Source organism: Passer montanus, unplaced genomic scaffold (genome assembly GCF_014805655.1).
Source record: "Passer montanus isolate IOZ18808 unplaced genomic scaffold, ASM1480565v1 scaffold45, whole genome shotgun sequence".
NCBI classification, from domain to species: Eukaryota; Metazoa; Chordata; class Aves; order Passeriformes; family Passeridae; genus Passer; species Passer montanus.
The window spans coordinates 6413456-6430243 of NW_024369373.1; the positions used below are offsets into that span (position 1 = coordinate 6413456).

Here is a 16788-nt window from a genome sequence, read left to right on the forward strand (position 1 = left end):
GATGCATGGCTTGTGCAAGCAAGAGGCTGCCCAGAGTGATGTCTGTGCCTCCTGCATACTCCACAGAGAAAAACATTTCTCCCCACAAAGCCCCACCCAGCACTAAACTGTGGTTTGATGAGCACCTGAGCTATTGGGAAGTCACTTCTCTCTTGCCATGTCCCTGACTGGGCATTGTCCATGGACAGGCTTTTTTATCAGAGCTGTCCTGCACAGACTCTGCTGCTTTTCCATCAGTTCATAAGCTTTTTTATTTCTGTAAATGCCTTTCTTGAAACATGCTGCCATCTTTGAGACTGTATCCCAGGAAGAAGGCACCATCAGAGAGAACCCTGCTGCATCAGGGTGTCCAGCAGCCCGGGGGTGATGGCCTCAGGCTGAGCATCCCAGCACCAGACCTCTGGGTGGGTGAGGGTACCATGCAGCCTCCAGGTCTTGGGTCAGAACCTCCTCCAACCTAACACTTTCTTAAAGCAAATCAATGTTTTCCACCAGGAAAAAAAAATCTGGAAATTCCCTGTGCTGATGATTTGCATTAGCTCTCAATAAAGCAAGCCCAGTGGAGCACAGCACAGCAGGGAGCACCCAGAGGCATCCCAGGGGTGCCAGCATGGCAGGGTCAGGGTGTCCTGGGCCAGGGCTGCTGCTGACTGCAGAGGTTCCTGAGCAATCCCAGCCAGGAATCTGCAATCCAGCCTCTCTCTTTCCCAGCATCTCCCTGCCTTCCTAAGGCAAGGCTGGTGGCCTCTGACTTGCTGTCCTTAACATATTTTTCCAGATTTCAGCTGAAGAGAGGAGAGGAAAAGTTATCTCAGGATGAAAAAGATAATGTGGAGGAGAGGAGGATGAAATTCCCTTGCTGGGTTTCAGCTCAGCCAGAGGAAAGGTGTCCCAGGCACTCCCAAAGGGCAGTACAATCAAAAACTTAACAGGAATTCAGAAGTTGCAAATACATCAAAGTCTCATCTTCACGTTTCTCATGCAAATATCTGCCTGGATGTGCTGCTCAAATGCTGCTCAGTGCCCCATCAGCTTCAGCTGAAGATAATAACCCTTTTCCTTGGGCAGATGAAAGGTTTGCATCAGCAGCCACACGGCTTAGTCACTTCACCAGCACAGAAAATGGAAGGGTTTTTTCCTGAAATCACGTTCTACTTTTATTTCCATCTTTTATTCACAGCTTTGGGTTTGCTACAAGGCTTCAAACGAGCACGGAAACAAATTATCCTCTAGCATTAACCACCTGCAGAACTCATTTTCATTTAGGAAAGACTAAAAAACAACAAGTGCAGCTGGAGTGTATTATTATATCTGATGATAAGGCTTCCAGCCCCATCAGCAACAGTGCTGTGTTATCTCAACACCTCAGAAGTGACAAATATGCATCCAGATGCCTACTAAGGGGTCACAGATGGTCACTTCTGATCATTAGTTTCTGAGCTCAGTGAAACATGTTTTACACAAACCCCAGAGTGAGAGAAATTATTCCAGGCAGAGCAAGAGAAATACCAAATACTGGAAGCCAGGCAGGAGCTGAATAACTCTAAAGAATTAAACAACTTCCCAAGCCCATCATTGGATCTTCAGGTGAATCCTGGTAAATCCTTCCCAAGACCTATCCAAATACCTCCCTTATGCCCACCTGGTTGCTTAAGGAAAAAAACCAAACTATTCTTATGGTATTACTCATAAAAGGACCTTCAAAATCTGGTGTGCCCCATGCAAAGGAACAGCAGAAACCAAGGCTGTCCACAGCCAGAAGGGCATGCAGCCACCAAAATCTGGTGTGCCCCATGCAAGGGAACAGCAGAAACCATGTGCCAAGGCTGTCCACAGCCAGAAGGGCATGCAGCCACCTGCAGCTTCAAAGGACACAGCAGAGGAGGATTCAGAACATGTACCAGGTTTGGGCTTCATTTCTTTAGCTGTGCCAAGCTGGCAATCAGGGCTCTGGTGCCCACCTGGCTTTACTTTAAGGGATGGCCTTTATCTGCTGCCAGGTGTTTCCTGCATGGCATCACTCTGTGGAGTGCTTCACAGGAGCTATTCTAAGGTGCACACACTGGCAGGCACAATTGCCCTGCTCCCTATCCAGTGCAGCAATAAAGCAGTGAGCCTGAAAGAAGCCAGCAGGGATTTGCTTTTCCCAGTGGGGCAGAAAGTTCCCCATGAGGAGTGAGCTGACACGGGGTTCATCATTCCCCCACACAGAGGTTTCTCCCAAAATCTGAATTATAGGAAAGAGGAAAAGTTTTGCAGAGGGCATATGGATCACCACCTGACTGGGACATGTCCAGCACTGAAGCACAATGATTTAGATTAAAACACCTGTGGAGAACAGCTCCCATGGGGGCTCCTGGAGGGGAGGAAAATGCTGCCTTCTCCTAAGCAAAACAAATAACTTTATCCTTCCCTTGGCATGTGCTCCATCATTGAGCACCTGGTGAGCACAGTAAGGGTCTCTGAAAGCCCAGCAACAAAAAACATGTTTTTCTCCAAGGCCCTGGTAACATAGAGTATAAAAAACCAAACCAAACGAAATGAAACAAACACCCCAAAAAAACAAAGACAAAAAACCCCCCCAAAACCCCCCAAAACCCCATAAAACAAAACCCCCAAAACAAAACAAAACAAAAAACAAAACAAAAAAAAAGGGACAAAGAATTGCCCAGAAATTGAGAGAAACAAAAGGAGGATTTTGTGCGAAGTTTTCCCATATTAATTTTGTTTTACAGTCTCACCACCTGTGGTGCAGGGTTGGGGTTTATAACATTCTATGTACTTTATAACACTGGGGTTTTTAACACATTCTGTGTACTTTGAGAGATGGTCTCTCTCCTCCTACTTGCCCTTGCTATCAACAGGATTTTCACTCACCAGCTGGGCTGAAGTCTGGTGCCCCCCAAGGATGTTCTGCTCACCTAAACCTGGGGTTTGGCTTCTTCCTGCTCCTTGCACACCTTTCCCTGGGATTCAGGCAGGTGATGACCAAGGCAGGGGCAGCTTTGCCTCTTTCACACCCTGTGGCTCTCTGCTCAGCAGGGTGGAAGGAGAGCAGCTCTGGGGCTGTCCTGCACACCTGCATTCAGGCACAGTCCTGTTTCAGTGTTTAATATGCTTTAATAGCAATATTTTGACATGATTTTCTCTGCAGCCCCTTGCCTTTTTAAGCCATCTGAGTTCTCATTAGCTCAGATCCGGTTTCCAAAGCACACTCCCACGTTCACTGGAAATGCTGGTGCCCAAAGCTGAGCTCTGCAACGTGTGCTTCCCCCTGGAGCACCAGGGCAGCAGAGTCCTCATTAAAAGCCAGTAATCTGGAAAACACTGATTTTTCAAGGTAAACTGAGCTGACCTTCTCTACAAACAAGCACAGCAAATCAGGTAGGCTCAGGATAAAACACATTCCTTTATTCATCCTGCTTCAAGGCTGTTCCCTCCCTGCACAAGACCCTGTGAAGCTGCTGCAGTCACACAGGGGGTCCCTGGTGCAGCAGCACACAGAGAAACCAGGGGGGTCTCAGCTCCCTGCAGGCTGGGCTCCTCCTGCTCAAGCCAGATGCCCAAAAAGCATCTCCAAGAGCCACCACTGTGGTTCCAGCATGGCCAAAGATGCTCTTTTAGGTGACCTTCTGTTAAGATGGGGAAGATCACAGAAGACCTTCACTCCCTTCTCCTCCTCCTTGATGTGGAAGCCCCATGGCAGATCCCTGGGTGTGTCTGGTGGCCCTCCGGGGGACAGTCACACCCTCAGCAAAGTGCCCCAGCCCCCAGCAGCCACTGCCCAGCCCCTCTGCAGGGTTTACAGGCAGAGCTGCCCACTGCCATCCTTCCACCGTGCCAGAGCCTGAGCTCAGCCCAGAACAGCTTCATGCACCCTCACGAAGGTGCCTGTGTTACCAATCCCATTCCAGATCTGATTGCAAAAGAAAGGACAGAGGGGAAAAAAAGGGTGGCTACCACTGAACACAGACTCCTCACTGATATGTCATGAGGCTGAACACCCCAGATGGGTGGCACACACCCAAAAATGCCTGGACTTGCTCCAAAAAGCCTGGATACTGGAGTGCAGATGCCCTGCAAAAGGCAGTTGCCATAGCACTCCACAGGAGCAGTAATCAGGGCTGTGATGGGAGCTGTCTCTTCTCTAGCCACTGACCTGCAATACAGCTGCACTCCTCTTGTAACAAACATTATCAAAATGACATGAGGAGGCTGTGAAACTTGCTCAAAGAATCCCTAAAGTCCCAAAGCATCCAAGGGCAGCTCTGGATGCAGCAGTGGAAGGGCTCTCTGCCCACTGTGACCTGATAGCTCAGCTGCTCTGGGCAGGGTGCTGTAACACCACGTGTGTGAGTTTGATCCCCAGAGGGACCATCCACAAAGGAGCTGGACTCAATAATCCTTGTGCACCCTTCCAAAGCAGAACATCCTGTGAAACCTCAGGTGCTGCTCTTCCTTTGGATTCACCCCCAGCTCTCCTGGCAGAGCCCCTTACCTCCACCACAGTTTTACACTCACCACAGTCTTCAAGGAGAGGGTTTTGGAGTGGCTTTCCCTGGCTTTGAAAAATGGGGAATTCCCCTGCAGTGGCAGCTCCTGCTCTCTCAGAGGCCCCCAGGAGTGACCCTGCTGGTCCCCATGGAACACGGCCCATGTCCCTGCTCCCTCCCCATGGGGCTGGGGGCAGTGCCCGGGTGAGAGGGGCAATGGGCACCAGGTCCATGCACAGCAGGGCTTGGTTTGCCTGTGGTGTGCTCCAGGAACACTCCTGCCTTTGCTTCCATAGCTGACAGAACCAGCTTGGGCACTTTGTCATGGCAAGGGCTAAACACCGCTTCTTGTAGCACAACTAATTTAATTTCCTTTCAGGGACTGAATATTTACCATAAAGATGGAGACCATCACAACACCACACATTATTTGATAGTTTCTCATTTTAAAAGACTGCTGCTGTATTTCAAGGCTGGTTCTGCTCCTCACTCCCTTGGCATACTGATGCTTTCTGCAGCCACAGGCACTTGTGAAACACTGGTCATAGCTAAGCCAAGCCTCCATGGAACCCGATTTCCTCCTTACAGCCACAGGCAGGTGTCAGAAATAGCACAGTGAGGACCCCAGCTGCCTCTAGACCATCCTCAGAAAGTCCCAATCTTCAAACCATCCCTGACACAGACCAGATGCTTTCTTTCATCAGTAGTTTCACGACAACCAAAACAACATTTTCTATGTGCTGAAGTGTTTGACAGAACAAACACCCAGCTCTAATTACCAAGGGCAGCAGGAAAAGTGACTGAATGTGGATAAAAATGAAACCATGGTCTGCATGCTGTTGAAAAACATGCTCAAAGCTCTCACTAGTTAAAAGAGAAATACATGTCACGTTAAAACAAGGCAGGAGCAGTACACTGGCACCTGTGAAGTACCAGCCATTTGCTAGTTGATCCATCACAGCTGCAATAGGGCCCTGCAGGCTGCAGGCAGTGCCACAGCCTCCAGACCTGGAGTTTGGGTGCTGCAGCGAGCCAGGCTCAGCATCCCTGAGCCCCTGCCCTTCCTGCCCTATGGCTTCTAGAAAATAACATCCAAAATGCAGCACAAAGGGGCAATTTCCCACAAAGGGCTGATCATGAGCCCAAATCCCCAGAGTCTGGGGAGTGCAGGACGAGCAGCCCCAGTGCTGCCCTTCACGAAGCCCTGCACCTCTCTGCCCCTGGCTGGGGCACCACGGCCATCTGCAGCCCCCTGTGGGCAAGGGAAGGGCTTTTCCCCTTCCACATCCAGCCAGGATCTGGATGTTAAGAGCAAAGATTGGTGGAGCTGTTTCTGCACAAGGAAGAAAAATTTTGGGTGACTAAGGCAATGTCCTCTTGGATAATTTCTTGTACCTGGTAAAGCCATTTCATGGTTTGTTGTCACAGTTGGCCAGAACCTCTAACCACTCACTCACGAAAAAGCTCTCACTCTTGAAAAGCTCACAAAAACTCTGAACAAGAGGATAACACAAAAAAATCTCCTGCTAACAACACAGTTAATATCCTGAAAAATATATTAATGCAACATACTAAGCTTAATCCAACAGTTTCTAAGCATAGTCACCACCTTAAATAAAATAGACATTTAGTACGGTATAAAACATTTTCAAGTCTCTACATGTGCCAAATTCCTAATAAATTACATCAAAATCCTCCTTTTTAATTTTTTTATGGATGACTTTTTCTTGAAAAATATCACTCTGCCCACAAGTGCATCAAAGAAAAGAGAAGGCAAGTTTAATTACAGCCTACAAGTAACCCAGCTGCTAGGAGGGATGGCACTTCCAAATGTATCAAATTGATGATTACTGTGGTGATTAAATGCATCACCCGGCAGGGCCAGGCAAAACTGGGACTGCAGCCCTTGGAAGGATGGGCTGGACACATCATGGTCAGCACAGAGGCAGCACAGGCAACTTCTTTGCTCTCAGGATCCCCACCAGCTCCACTTTGGACTCATAGCATGATTTTCTGTGATATTATCCTCACGTTGCATTGAGACAGCTGATTATTTAGTTCTGACATCCTGGTCCCATGCAGTGTCTTCACCCTGCATCCAGCAGCACAGCCTGCTTGTAAACTTCATCTCCTGCATGCATTTCAGGAGCAGTAAATATAGCAGCTAACAACACATAAATTTTGCTGTCAGCCTTGCTCAGAGTGATCAGCCTCGAGACAGACTTTTAAAATGCCAGCTGTTTGTGGTGCACTCGGACTGTTGTGAATGTAAACTCTTTCACAGGGATAGTTGCTGTAACTATTTTGGGTTTGTGTGCTATGGATTCCCCATTTGTAGAAAAAATATAAAATAAGTAACAGCAAGGAAAAGAACGGTTCTAGCCTGTGATGCTCATTCACAAAGTCCCGAGGCAGCCCTTGTGCTGTGGGGCGCTCATAAAGTGCTTCACAAACCAAAGAGACACAAAATCCTCCGCAAGGTGAACTCCCACACCCGGCTCCGCCACCCGAGGGAGAATTTCCAGCCCGGCCGGCCAAAGGACAGAGCCGGCGGGACCGAGCTCGGCCGTGCTCAGGCACCGGGAATGCGGCCACCGGGAGGGATCCCTGGGAATGGACACCGGGAATGGACACCGGGAGGGGTCTCAGGGAGCGATCCCCGGGAATGGACACAGGGAGTGGCCACCGGGAGGGGTCACCGGGAATGGACACCGGGAGGGGTCAGGGGAAGGATCTCCGGGAGCGGTCACCGGGAGGGATCCCTGGGAATGGACACCGGGAGCGGCCACCGGGAGGGGTCAGGGGAGGGATCCCTGGGAATGGTTACCGGGAGGGGTCACCGGGAGGGGTCAGGGGAAGGATCCCTGGGAATGGTCACCGGGAGGGGTCACCGGGAGGGGTCAGGGGAAGGATCCCTGGGAATGGACACCGGGAGCAGCCACCGGGAGGGGTCAGGGGAGGGATCCCTGGGAATGGACACCGGGAGGGATCACGGGAGGGATCACCGGGAGGGATCACCGGGAGGGATCTGTGGGAGCAGTCACCGGGAGGGATCACGGGAGGGATCACCGGGAGCGATCTCAGGGAGCCATCATAGGGAGGGATCCCTGGGAATGGTCACCGGGAGCGGTCATCAGGAGCGATCGCCGGGAGAGGTCCCCGGGAGCGATCACCGGGAGCGATCCTGCGGAGCCGGGCTGCTGGGCAGGGCAGGGCAGGGCAGGGCAGGGCAGGGCAGGGCAGGACAGGGCAGGGCAGGGCAGGGCGCTCACCGCTCTGCCGAGCCGCCAGCTCCAGCAGGTCGCTCAGGCCACCGCCGGGCCCTGGGGACAGTGGCGGAGCCGGGGCTGTGTGCCCGCGCTGCAGGGACAGGCGGAGGTGGCAGCGAGCCCAGCCGGTGACAGGGGCCGAAGGAGCCATCATAGGGACAGGCGGAGGTGGCAGCGAGCCCAGCCGGTGACAGGGCCCGAAAGGCTGCCAGAGCTCACACACCCACTGGACATCGCTGCCCGGCTTTCGGAGAGGTTCCCTGCAGGCTGAGTTCCCAAAAAGAGCCATCCCATCCCCGGCTGAGCTCCCTCGCCCCGCAGTGCCGCTGTCCTGTCCCCCCGGGCAGCCGAGCCCAGGGATGCTGCGGTTTTTCACAGATAATGGCACAAATCCCTCGGAGCTACACTTCAGCTGCTTTTTCACACACTTCCCTCCACTTGTTGGCCCTCTCCTTTACAGCAAAAGAAGTCATCTATCCACACTTTTAAGCTGTCATTATTTCTTTCAGCTAAATTCTGAAATCATGCCACTAAAACAAATGAATACTCTTTTTGTAGGGAGGAGAGGATCTCTTACGTTTTTATGCACAAACTGTCAACAGTATGAAACAGTCAGAAATGGTCTGTTTTTGATGTGTGAATATTTAACATCTTGCCTATTTCCACTTGATATGGAAGCCTGGGCTAATCAAATTTCTATTTGTAATCTCTGCAATATTGAACTGCAAAAGAGAGAGGGATTGTTCAGAGCTCAGCTGAATGGGTTGCTAATTGCCAGAAGGAAATAAAAAGATATTGAGAGCATGAGGTAAAATTAAATCAGCCTTCTCCTCCTTTTAGATTTTGTAGGTATCTTGTTTATTACCCAAGTTGTATGGAGGAGAGGAAGAAATCAGAGCAGCAAATGTGCAGGTTTGGATATGTAACACACAACTGGCAGGGAGCATGTAAAAGAATAGTAAAGCAAGAATTCCCTGGACCCTGTTGCTGTATTTTTCCCAATATCTTTGTTTCTCATGAATGCTTTTCTTCTGCCATTAAAAAATTATCTAAAAAACCTCCTCCCAAATCCAGTCCCAAGGCAGACAGCTTGCTCTGCCCACCAAAGAGCAGCTGGACAAGTCTGCTGCTTGATGCTGGTGCCCTAAGCACATTTTTGCCCAGAAAAACCCCAATAAATTTTCACAATTGGAGCTGCAAGCAAAGTCTCCAATCTCCTTGAATGCCTCAGACATGACTCAAACACAAGTGGCTGGTTAGAATTAAATATCTTGGTCACTTTTATGGTTTTAATGCCAGATCTTGGTATCTTTCCATTCCCTAGAATGGAAAACCAGTGATGCAGAATGGCCCAGCACAATCCAAAAAATAAGGTGCTGAGCCCCTTTCCCAGCTAGAAAGGTCTCTGATGTGACAGTTCTTCACTCCATTTGCACAGATAAACCTTCCCCAGTCCTCTCACTGCAGTAAACACCAGCCTGCTGCTCCCAGAGCCAATCTGCCTCAGCACAAGACAGCCTCTCCCCAGGGACCTGGCAGAGAGCCTGCCTGGGAACACACCTGGGAAATAGGATTAGAAATAGAAAAATGGTTTCAAACGTTAGTTCAAACAAGATTCTGTGCAGTTTTTCAGCTCTGTGCTTCTTGCAGCGACCTTCCCACCAGATTTGTTTTTAAAGCCTCTTTTCTATGGTGAGCTGAGACGTTCTGTGTCTCTATCAGCAGGCAGATGCTGAGCACCAGCCTTGGCACCAAGGATTTCTTCACTTACATGAAAAATAGAGCACAGTATAGTTTAAATGACATGTTTAGAGAAGAATAAGCTAGGACTCAAAAACATCTTCCACATAAACAAAATCCACCAAGTGCCCATGCTCTTGAGAGCCAGAAATTAGAGCAAGACATGTAATTTTTGTGCAATCATTTTGTCCCTTTCAGAAGAGACAAGAACTATCTCTTGAATCAGTTAATCAAAATCTTGGCTGATTAAACCATCCGTAGTTTATTTCCCTGGGAGTTAATTGAGAACATTCCATATTCAGAAATGAAGCTGGTTTCAATGGGCACAGCCATCTCTGTAGTGCAGGCTTCAGACAAACAACATTCCACTGAATCAGGTTTGCAATGCAAATAGCCAAGATTAGGGAGGGGGAGAAAAAAAAAAAAAAACAAACAGGAAAAAAATACTCAATCACAATCATCATTGTTCTTGCTTAAGAAGTAGAAGCACTTTCTGTTCAAGTTTGGGAGGACTGGAGTGCAGAAAGCCAGAGAAAAGCACAGAGAGCAGAGCACTGCTCCTGAAGTCTCCCTGCACACAGGGATCCTCTCAGCTGGAAATGTCTCAGCAAATGAACCAGAGCTGGGCTGGGTAGTGGGAAGGGAAAGCACCTCCAGTAGTGCCTAGAGGGCCAGTGGCAGCCAAACAAAGCAGTAAAATACACCTTTTCCACCAGAGGAAAATAAGGCCTGGAGCAGAAGAGACAGCAGGCTGCTGTCAGAAGGGACTGAAGGTGTCCAGGTCTGGAGCAGGACTGTGCTGGAGGGGGGTGTTGAGAAACTCATCTTCACCTTTGGGTATTGATGCACTCAAAGTAACAGAGAGCCAAAATCCATCTGTGCAAAGTGTAAAACCCATTTTGAGAGCTGCTGGCCCCACAGCTGATGCTGGCAGTGAAAGCAGGGGCAGTCCAAAGCTCCTCCCTGTCCTCCCTGGCACTGTGGGTCCCTCCAAGAGCTGGCTGCAGAGCTGGAAGCAGCACAGCCGTGTTGGCACAGTGCTCTCGGGCCTGACACGCTCTGCTCCACCGTGGGACTAATTAGTGCAGGCAGAGCAGCTCATCAGGATCATTACCTGCTTCTGGGGTGGCTCTGCACCCATCCCCCAGCTCTGGAGCTGACCGGGCTGGTTCCTACCCTGACCACACCCTGCATCTCTGCACCCTGACGTGCAGACCCCGAATTCCTGATTTATAGCACAGCTCAGAGGAGGAAGGTGACTTCCTCTCCTGAGAAGGATGCTGTTCAGCACCCCAAGGTGGGTGACCAGCTCTCCCCTCCATGCCCTGCAATTTCCCCTCTGGAGCACACCAGAGGGGAGGTGGCACTGCCAGGGGCACTGCAGGCTGGAGAGCTCAGGAGGCTTCAGTTCTCCATTTGTCACAATCCTCTGGCAACTGTGACAGCCTGGGGAAGCCGCAAAGGCTTCTGAGAAGCTGCTGTTAATTATCCTACATGCACACTCCAGCCTTTTCTAGTGTTTGCCACCGGAGAGAAGAGCTCATTTGGACTGGGGAGGGGGGAGAACAAAGCCATTAAAAGAAGAGCTGTAAGCCCAGCAAAGAGATAACAAATGACAGAGCAGCAGAATGCTAATGCCACGTCCTTGTGAATGGACCTGTGCAGCTCATCTGAGCAGTCCTGCTCCAGTGAGCAGATCTCTCCCCAAAGGATTGTCCTCTGCAGCTATGAAAAATGAACGAGATAGAAAAGGAGGTTTTAAAATCCCCTGCAAGGACTACACTTGTTTGGTCAACAGCCATGTCTGACATCCCAGAGCTTTCCCAAGAGCTGAGAGGTGTTTCTTCCTTCCAAGGGGAGTGAGTGCCAACCCAGGGAGCTGGCAGGAGATGGGAGCTGTGAGCCAGGCAGAGCAAGCTTTGTCCAGCATCACAAATATATCACAGTAATACCTTTAAAGGGTTTCATCTGTTCATTTGTGACCCTAAAATTTGTTTGACTTTACATCTGCAGAGACTTTTTCCTTTTCAAATTGATGCATCTTGTTAGAAAAAGTAAGCAAGTGTGCAGACAGCTCTGCAAATATAACTGAATTTCTCAGGTAACCATTAATCCAATGTTTTCTAAAGCCCATTTCTACAACTAAACAAAAAGTATGTATTTAGTTATGTGTGTCCATACATCACATGCACATACATTGCACAATATTTGTGCTGTTCCAGTAGCTTTGGTATTAATTGTAACATATCATTATCCCTCCAGTAATCTTCAGGCAGCTCCCCAAAGAGCACTGCTGAAGCCTCCTGAAATAACAGCTAAAACTAGTGGTGAAAAACTACCCAGCAATGTCTTGTTCCTGCCCCCCAGCTGTAACTGAGAAGAGAGAATGGGGGCAGACAGTGTGAGCAACAGAGAGAAAAATTATATTTTTTGTTGTTGTTTTTAAGCAACAGCAGCTTTATGAATATAATTTTGCCAAAAAACGCCAAGAGAAACACGTGACACCTTTTGCATGTTGCTGCTGCCAGGTGAGTGATTTGGTGATGCTGGGACTCAGCACAGTTCTGCATTGAGGTCCCTGGCAATAAAACCTGGGCTGGCTGCTTGAAGCCCCTGCCCAGCACCCCACACCATGAATGCCCCAGAGACACTTCCCAGGCAGCCAAGAAGAAGGGAAAAAGCTCATGAGTGCCACTGGGTTATTTTGGAATCTCATTTGCAGTTCAGCATCCTGCTAAGCGCACCCTGCTGCCAGAGGCACCCCTGGGCTCTGGGACAGGAGCACAGAGTGCTCCAGCCACAGCAGCTCAGCCCTGACCCCCCAGGGCAGCACAGCTCCTGCACCCACAGCCCCCCTCACCTCCCACTCCTCTGCCCAGCTGTTCTCCTTGCCACTGCCTCCCCAGATAATCCCAGTCAAGAAACTGGTGGAGACATTCATTTTATCTACTCCAGTGAGGCAGCTCTCTGATTCTAAAAATACTCCAGGAAATCGAATCAACATTTTGTAATTGGCTGGTAGCAGCAATTACTAATAATCAGCAGGAACATAATTTTCTTCATTTTCTACTCTTGCTGTAATGTAATCTCAGCAGCAAACTTTGCTTTGCACACTAAACAAACACAATGGCCAATATTTAAAAAAAAATGGGGAGATAAAGCAGAGTTTCAAAAAACTTAAAAATAAATAAACTTTTATCAAATAGCAAAAAACTATAATTCAAACAGCCTTTGGGAAAGATCAAGTTAATATTGTTCCCCTGTAAAATGGAAAAAGGAAAGCTCCACTCCACTCCTCTTACTCAGGGCAGCAGCCCCAGGGCCAGAGGCAGCACCCCCCTGGGCAGGCTCCCCCAGAGCTGCCCTTTCCCTGTGAGGGCACCCAAGGCACAGCCAGGGACAGAGCACACATGACCTGGGCTTGAAGGACTGTACTGGGTGCAAGGCTGCATCAAGCAAACTACCCAGCTCCTAGTGAAAAAAACACTTTTGCAGAAGGAAGCCTGGCTCTGAACAGATCTTCTGAAGACTAAGACAGCTCTTGCAGACTAAAAATAAAGAATATTTTCCTTGCCCAGCTAGATACATTTGCTGTAGATGTCTGTGCTTTCTAAATCAATAAACAAGTGCCAATTCATGCAAGGTTTGACTTGGAAGCGTGACCAACTCGTGGCTTTTCCTTCCAGCCAAGAGGAGCAGATGCTCTGCTGCTCTCTGCAAGCATCAGCCCCTAACAGGTATTGATGACTGCACCAAGCCAGCTTGGCTAAAGACAAACCTGCTGTTTGTGGGATGTGGGAGCTCTTGTCACGCCTGGGAGCTGCTCACCAGGACTCCTTGCCAGCAGCACTGTTGCATGGTATCTACAAATGGCACAATTTCTCTCTGTCCAGCTTAGAAGACATCCCTTACTAAGGCTTGGAGAAGCTGCAAATTCCCTACAATTCCCAAGGAAAAATGGGCTGCAGTCAAATTTCACATTTCAAGGAATCCAGAAGAAACATCCCCACACTCACCCCAAGTGCCCTGGATTGCACAGGAGCCATCTGCATCCTTCCAAAGGCAGTGGGCACTGATAAGCTCAGGCAATGCTATAAATTATTTCAGAACAGAGGCAGGTGAGCACCCAAGCCCCAGAGCCCATTGAGAGCCCATCTGGGAGCATCACCTGGAGCTGGATAAATAAACCCACAGAGCATGAGGCAGCACCTGTGGAAGAAGAGCCTTTGCAAAGGATGGATCATTCCCAGAGTTTAAGTAATAAGATCACTAAACTTTCTTTGGTTCAGGGAAAGGTGAATATCAAGCTGATCTTTGGTACTTTCAACCTTGGAAAACTTTGGGAAGTACACACATTGAAAGACACGATTTTGAGAAATCTTACATTTACTTTGCTCTTGGAAATTCTTCAGCAGTCCCTGTACTGTGTTGATGAGTTTTACAGCTGCTGCTTTGTGCCTGTGCCCTCCAGCACAATCACTGCTTTCCACTGGATCTTTTGGGTGGGTGGCAAAAAATGCACCACTCACATGGGCAAAATTCCATCTCCCTGCTGCCAGAAGGCTTTATAATTAACCAGATTATTATTTTTCAATCACTTGCTTCAAGACTTCTCATGTGGAATTGGATTCTCCTTTCTTCAGCTTTTTGGACAGATGTTCTCTCTCCAGAGGAATAAGAGTCACACTGGAATGTGACTCAAAGCTGGTTTTCATCTGTGTTTTCAAATAGACAAAAGCACTCAGGCTTTTGAAGGCAGATTCCTCTTGGAAAGGGAAAACCCACCAGGGGGTTGTGTCCTCTGTGCTGGTGCCCAGTGCTCCTGCCAGACAGCCAGGGCTTCAGGCTGACCCCAAATGCTGCTGGACCAGCCACTGTCAGGGTCTCACAAACACCTCAGACCCCACAGAGGCAAGGCAGGCAGAGGGAGCACTGAGGGAGAGACAGCAAAGACAGAGCGGGGAAGGAAACATCAGCTGCTAACGAGTCTGTCAACTTAATTCCATAGCCTGGCACAGCCTGCAGATGCTTGGTGCTCAGGGAGAGCAGTCAGGGGCCGTGTTTAGCTTCAACTTTGATGTTGTGTCAGACTAAAGGCATGCCTGGAGCCCTCCTCTGCCATCATTTTTCCCTGCTGCTGCTGTAGCCACGATGCTGACAGTGCTGGGCTGCTTCTGGTCCAGCCCTGGCTGCCTTGGCCGGGCTTTGTGTGGCCAGAAGGGCCACTTGTGTCTTTAAGTGCTGGAACAATCACTGCTTTCCTGGGCATTTTTGGGTTGGAAGTGAGGCAGGCATTGTCCAGGTGCAGGGGATACAGAGACAGCACAAAGAGACAGGAGAGGTCTGTGCTTAGAGATTCACTCTGCTGCCTTTTATAGCAAAAGCTTTCAGATAAATAAACAAACAAACAAATAAATATAATGTTTTATATATATGTTATATGCTGTATAAATATATGCATATTTATACAGCAAAGCTTTCAGATAAAGTGATAGAGGTAAAAAGGTATTTAAATGCCCACATTAAACGAAGGTGCTGTAAAGGCCAGAAAATGGGCTGAAAAAACCACCAGGACAAAATAAATCATAATATCTGTCAGGATAAGACACAAACCAGGCAGAAAAGGAGATTTTACAGAGTTTTGCAAAGCAAGCTGCACTCCTGCAGCCTGTGCAGAGGTGAAGCACTGCTGCTGCACACCCCTGCCATGATCCAAACGCTCTGTGGAATGGAAGGGTGTCAGCACACTGAGCTTACTTAGTGTTGTCTGAGTCAATGGTGTGAAAGAGCTTCTCAAGTTCTTCCTCGTTGAGTGTCCCATCAGAAAAGAAGGCCTGGAACTCCTCCAGGGACAGCTTCCCATCATCTGCAAACAGCAACACAGCACCATTAGGGAGCAGCAAAGTCAGGGGGGCAAGGCTGACAATCAAGAGTTATTTACAGATTTAAAGCTTCACACCAAAAATATCTCCAAGTGCTTCTGCAAAACTGACCCTGAACCAAAGCAGAGCTCACAGGCCTCAGGGTGGGACCCTGCAGCTCTGGCTGACCATGAGCAGATGAAGATGCTCCTGGGTATGGATGCACTGGCCATTGGCAACTGATTGGGCTCTTAACCCAAAGCATGGCTCAAACCCAGAGGAGAAACCAGTGGGCTTCATCCTAAAACTGAACTACATTAAAGAAATTATAGACTGTTTTGTCTACCCTATGTTGAAATGATGCAGGATGCTAATTAAGGGACATTAACTAGGCAGGAAAGGACCCTGGGCTGGAATTACAACAGACCCAGCATTATCTTTTGCCATCTCTGCATCCTCTCCAGCACAGTCCATCTCCCTGCTCTGGACAGAAATGTTAAATGGAAGCTGTTTCACTGACATGGAAATCTGGCCATAGATTTTCTGTTATTTTATACATTGGTCCCAGTTCATCTAATACTGGGGCTACTATGGACTCCTTAAATGACCAAGACGAAAAAGAAATTATCAAATTCATGTACAAGGGGCTAAAAGAGGACTTTCACAAGTTTAACTGATAAGGTGACAAAGGCTCACATTTAACTGATAAATCTGGAGCCTTGCTCTGTGCTCTGTGCACAGGAGCAGAGCTGGCTGTGAGAAAGCTCCTGTGAAGCTCAGCAATAAAGCAACAGGAGAGAGACAAAAGAAACTCTAAAGAAACTTTAATTTGTCATTTCTTGTCCAAGCTGCTGACACCACACTCTGGTGTGCAGCAGCGCCTGGGGGGGGAATAACTACCCCAGTCAAATATTATTTAAAATCTTTCCATTCATATCCACAGAAGAGTCACAGATTGGAAATGCTGCCTACTTTGTGGAAGGAGAATGTATCATTTATTATTTAATCAAATCAATAATAAACCCTGTTTCTTTTTCAGGAAATGATGCTAGAGGAAAAAATTAGCCAACTCTCCACATACACGTCGATATTTCTTCCCCAAAGCAAGGCTGCTGCTCCTATAAAACATACCTGCATTGCTAAATGCTAACCCAGTTTCCCTTGCCTGGCACAGACAAATTTAGAACAGAGATAAACTGAGTCTAAGATGCCCATTTAATTGGCAATTATGAAAGGAACACAGCAGGAGAACAGTCTACAGCAGCACTGGGTGAAGAGGGCACCATTTCCAGAGCACCACAATGGCTACAGACAGGGTCCAGCTGCCTTTATTGTTTTCCCCATTCCTTCCCCAAAACGTGACCTTTTGCAGCAGGCAGGGTGCAGAACAGCAATGCACAGCTCAGGGAATGGTCCCAAATCTGC

General features: G+C 48.6%; 1 protein-coding gene across 1 annotated transcript in view; it reads right to left on the reverse strand.

Moving 5' to 3' along the window:
• NECAB2 (N-terminal EF-hand calcium binding protein 2) overlaps positions 1-16788 on the reverse strand; it is a 75925-nt gene that overhangs the window by 20486 nt on the left and 38651 nt on the right. The window contains exon 3 of the mRNA XM_039721524.1: positions 15260-15368. Coding sequence (XP_039577458.1) covers positions 15260-15368 — 109 coding nt within the window. The remainder of the gene's footprint in view (positions 1-15259; positions 15369-16788) is intronic.